This window comes from Salmo trutta, chromosome 8 (genome assembly GCF_901001165.1).
Source record: "Salmo trutta chromosome 8, fSalTru1.1, whole genome shotgun sequence".
Taxonomy (NCBI): domain Eukaryota; kingdom Metazoa; phylum Chordata; class Actinopteri; order Salmoniformes; family Salmonidae; genus Salmo; species Salmo trutta.
In genome coordinates this window covers 43,266,515-43,271,322 of record NC_042964.1, presented here as the reverse complement: position 1 = coordinate 43,271,322, position 4,808 = coordinate 43,266,515, and the positions used below count along the sequence as shown (strand labels likewise).

Sequence of the window (4,808 nt, the reverse complement as noted above, 5' to 3'; positions counted from 1 at the left end):
GGACGTGGCAGAGGGTAGTTGATGTATGTATTATGGGGTTTGTCACTGGTCTATGTCTGTGTTTCTATGTCTAGTTGATTGGGGTTGGACTCTCAATTGAAGGCAGGTGTGTTGAGTTGCCTTTGATTGGGAGTCCTATATAGTAGGGTGTGTTTGTCTTTCGTGGGTAGTTGTTTGAGAGCACTGCTTTTTGTTGAGCCTGCTGTCACTGGTTCATGTCGTTTGTTTATTGTTTTCTTCCGTGGTGTTCGCATTATTTGATAAATAAATATGTTGAGCACGAAACCCGCTGTGCTTTGGTCCCATTCTCTCTTCATCGACAGTCGTGACAAGGGTGTAGTTGCCTTTTAATTGAATTGCTCACTGAGCAAGTGGCCATTTGGCTAGCCGTGTGTTTGTACTGTACAATGTAGGCCTACATGGCAGAGTTTACAAAACAAATGTCCTCATGATTTCATTCTGCCAGGTAACCCTTTACCAAGGTTTTTTTGGTTAAGCCTATAGAAATGTTCATTCAAACAGCGCTTGATGACTGAACTGTGCATTACAAAGATTCAACCAAGATTTCAGACCAAACTCTTAGTTCCTGGTAGATAAAAGTTTAAACATCTTTCCTACAATACCAGCTACTGATGTCGTTCAATTCTGTGAGCTGCTCCAATGCGACAACCAAGTGAGTGTGATTGCTGCCTGATATTCTGCAGAAATGAGCTATGTGTGTGCTGCGCATGTGAATATATTTCACATGCTTTGTGATTATGTATGCTACTTTGTGCATGTCGCTATTGTACTACATAATTGATATGGCGTATAGCTTGGATATGCATCAGTGGGGATTAAGAAGTAATACGCAATGCCCACTGAAAGAAAGTGGGTATACCTGCGTATAGCTCCCACTACACCACTGCTACCTAGTATACACTAGCTAGCTAGTACACACTACTAGCTAGTATACCTAGTACACACTAGCTAGCTAGTAAACCTAGTACACACTAGCTCGCTAATGCACACTAGCTTGCTAATACACACTAGCTTGCTAATACATGCGCCAGACTAATACATGCGCCATCCTCTCTGGCAGCATTCAACCAGTCTGAGCCCGTATACCTCACAGCGTCTCTGTCCTGAGAAGGTATCTGCTGGAGCCAGACCCTACTGAAAGATACTGGAGTAATTCGTAATGAGAGAATTATCATTTTACCAATAAAAATCTTTCACTGTCATGTAAAAGTTATAATTTGTCTGACATGCCTCTGATTACAATTAGCTTGCTTACAGGTTGTTTTGGATTGGGCAATTCATATCAACACAATGTGTCACCACACACACTCAAATCGCTTTCTGGCTCGCTCGCACACACACACACCTATATGGGAGCAACTGAATCTGCAACACCAGAGAAATGAACTCTGACTATTAATATCACATTCTGCCTTCACAGGTATCCATGCTGTTCACATTCTGCCTTCACAGGTATAAATGTTGTTGTTGCCAACAAAAGCCCCCCTAATTTCTCTCTTTATCTCAGTCACTAATTCATATTTACATGGTGAGCGTCAATGGTGAGCTCTTGGTTCTCAGTTAAATTTAAACCATAATGTCCCAGCACCAGGCTGTATGGTTTTACAGTTGTTAGCTTTGAGCTCTGGCTCGATAGTAAGGAGCAAACATGGCATCCCACATCTGCTTCAGCATCTGCAGCATCTGTGAGATCCAGGGGAAGGATGAGGGATGAGCTGTGGAGAAACCATATCCAAGAATCATCATAACATTTCTGCTCTTTGTGCTGATATCTAGTCGCTTATGTGTTTAAATACTGTAGGTAAGTTGGGTGCAATTAAAAGTTAGACAAACGCTGTATGCTAAGTGCTAGACTAGTATTAACTTAAGCAACCACATTATTTGGATGTTGACAGTTTCTTTCAATGATTGAATAATAGGCTTACAACGTTATTTATTTTGTACCTGGATCCATTCGGACAAAAAGCATGTAGAGAAGGACCGCAGACAGAAAGACTCTCCGAAGACAGAATAATCCACCACCGGCTACTGATAGTCCTCTGTTCAAAAGCCTAAGCAAGGCCTCAAGTTTCTGAATCACAGCACCTATAAAGCACAAACACACAGTCAGTCACACTGTCCGGCAGCATTAAAGTCAATACAAATGGTTAATGCAATTGTAAGTGAGATGCACCTTGAGGTGTGTTAAGTCCAGCAACCACCACCACAGGACTGGGGTTGGGATTAGGGCTTGGAGGTTGTTCTTGGCTGAGGTTCTCTTTATTCTCCATGATATCCAGTGCTGTTTGTTTCTGGTCCTCTGTGAATGCAATACCTCCCACATCACCAAAAACCAACTCCCGTGCCTCTGTCATATGACCTAAAGGCACTAGAATATGCAGTAAATAAAGCTCTGCTACAGTCCCAAATCCTGCCAATCTCCCATTGGATGGGCAGCACAGCCAAACATTGCCTGCCTCCTGCATCATAGCTTGCTCACCCACTTTGGTGTAGAGGAGTATGCTACAAAAAAGAGGGATGTGGAGAAAAACATGACTGCAGGGTGAATTGGGGAATACATTTACATGACAATTGAAAACATAAATCACTGCAGTGTATAAAACTGTTATAATGGAAGAAATGAGAGCCTGCAAATTAACCATGTTACATTTTCCTCACCACATCTGCATTATTTTTGCAGATATTTTCTCAGGGCACTCATAATGCTGCAGAATCCATGCCAGTACACCAGGCCACTGATTGAGTTCAGCCAATGCTTGAATCCCCACAATGCAGAGTGCAGCCTTCAACTCCCCATACCTGAAAGTCAGATGGACAACGGTTTAGTCCAATAATGCAATGCAACAAGGACCATGTCATAAAAGCAGAGCAAATTCTAAGAACTAGTACACACCTGCTGTCCTCTTGCTCCGCGTTTAAAAGGCTCACCAGACCTCTCTCACATGTGTCGAAAGCAGCTTGGAAATCCTTATGAACCATTAACTGCTCGGCAGCTGAGTCCAACAGTCCATGTGTCAGTGCAAAATTTGAACTCAGCAGGGGGCTTTGACGAACAGATCCAAAGCTGAGAGTGTGAGCCATTGAGGTGGACGAGTTGCTCATCATTGTACTGTAGATAGCTAACGTTATGTCTATTTTAGTTCGTTGTTTGTACCGATAAATTGTAAGACGAATAACCAACTGTCAACCAAACATTAGTAATGTTTTTACCAATATGTTAAACGTGTCGTAAATGATGTGCTGGTGGTAAGTTTAATTGCAAAAAAACGGTGGTACTTGCCTTGTACAAATTTGTTTACATTCTGAGGCAATCTACATTCGCTTATTTGGCTTCCGCACTCGCCACCAATCATATTCGGAAATTACTCATGAACACAAGGCAGCCAATCACTTGCGTTCTTATTCATACGTAACCCTTCAGGTGCGCTCGATTTAGCTTTAGCTCGCCCGGCGTGCCGGATGAGTGGGGTTCCAGTTTATCGTTTGGGACCTCTTTTGACGTCTCCCAAAAATATGCTTGCAATTCAAAGAAAAATGAATGTTGCCAAGCAGATTTCTCTATGCGACATTAAAGTATTAATTCATTCATAAATATAACCACAGAATATGATAATTGATTTGTGGGATATCTGGAACAACAGAGCATTTGCAAATACATTTGCATCACTGTTTTTGTAAGACAAGGACAGAAAGTGATAGAACTATTTTGAGTTGTAGAACTCAAAATAACTCTATGCCATGAGCTGATTATACTGTGCAAAGTAAGGTTTGGGTGTTAAGGGACTTTCATTTACTCCATTTTCTGTTGAGAGACCGATTTAGAAGGTTCTAAATATTAGTCGTGATGTTTGATGTTGGACCTGCAGCAATGTGAAATACTTATTTTTCATAGCAGTAGGGATCTCTCCAAAACATCCTTACAATTTTCAGCTGAATAAACATGAAAATAAGACAAATCAATGCAATACTTTCCCTTTCTGTATAATTCAAGCCACATAATGTGATGGTGTAGAGTGGTGAAATGTCAGATAAGTTATTGTGAATATGATCCTTAGTTTCCCGGAAATGCCGACACCCATTGTCAAGACATGCAAGTACAACTAAACATGTCAAATGAAAATAAAGCAGCTATAACGCCTTTGTTATCTGCTGTTAACAAGCGACGGATTAACTTAAATGGACAGCCAGTCTCCCAAGCATTAAGAAAAGAGAGGCCAGATACATTTTTTCAGTTTTCTTTTGAATCCCTCACATGTGATCTCAAGCTGAAGTTTCCTTGCTCATGACAGAAATACTTCACAGTTCACACACAGGGACAAACTACACGACCTTGCTTTTATTCATCAGGCGTGTGTGCAAAGAGACAGAATTCACATGACAATTATTTTATGTTGTATTCAACCCCATTTTACTGTTGACATTTGTGTCATATTGGATGTTATTTGGTTATGATTTGGTTATGAATGAATTCTACTGATATTTTGTGGATATTAGTGAGAACATCAGTAAGGCCATCTGCTCCTATAGCACGTATACTTTCTCTGTTAAGTTGTTGTTGAAAGTGACCCTCCTGTTATCTGTACAGCTGCCTCTACAAGGGGTGTTTGGGTTCTCTCCCCATGGTATTCCGTGTTTAAAGCTGTGCACACAAGCAAAACTTTACACACACCGGCACACACACGCAAAGACCAACAAAAACTTTAGTGCATGTGCGCACACACACACACACACGCATGCACGCACACATACACACACACACAAACACATACACACTCATACTCAGTACA

The 4,808-nt window shown here is 41.2% G+C and overlaps 1 protein-coding gene across 1 annotated transcript; it reads right to left on the bottom strand.

Moving 5' to 3' along the window:
• Positions 1-331: 331 nt before the first annotated feature.
• On the bottom strand, positions 332-3,360 carry pex26 (peroxisomal biogenesis factor 26). The gene is made up of 5 exons (XM_029761517.1): positions 2,915-3,360; positions 2,680-2,820; positions 2,195-2,523; positions 1,966-2,106; positions 332-1,736 (listed from the first exon to the last, which is right to left on the bottom strand). The coding sequence occupies exons 1-5, from the start codon at positions 3,124-3,126 to the stop codon at positions 1,633-1,635; spliced, it is 927 nt and encodes a 308-aa protein (XP_029617377.1). The 5' UTR covers positions 3,127-3,360; the 3' UTR covers positions 332-1,632.
• Positions 3,361-4,808: the final 1,448 nt, after the last annotated feature.

Bases quoted from the DNA above. Each gene is read 5' to 3' on its own strand.
- pex26 (XM_029761517.1), bottom strand. From the start codon at position 3,126: ATGATGAGCAACTCGTCCACCTCAATGGCTCACACTCTCAGCTTTGGA. The intron at 2,524-2,679 runs GTGAGGAAAATG...TCTTTTTTGTAG, and splicing joins GCAAAAATAATGCAGATGTG to CATACTCCTCTACACCAAAG. The intron at 2,107-2,194 runs GTGCATCTCACT...TGTGCTTTATAG, and splicing joins TGGACTTAACACACCTCAAG to GTGCTGTGATTCAGAAACTT.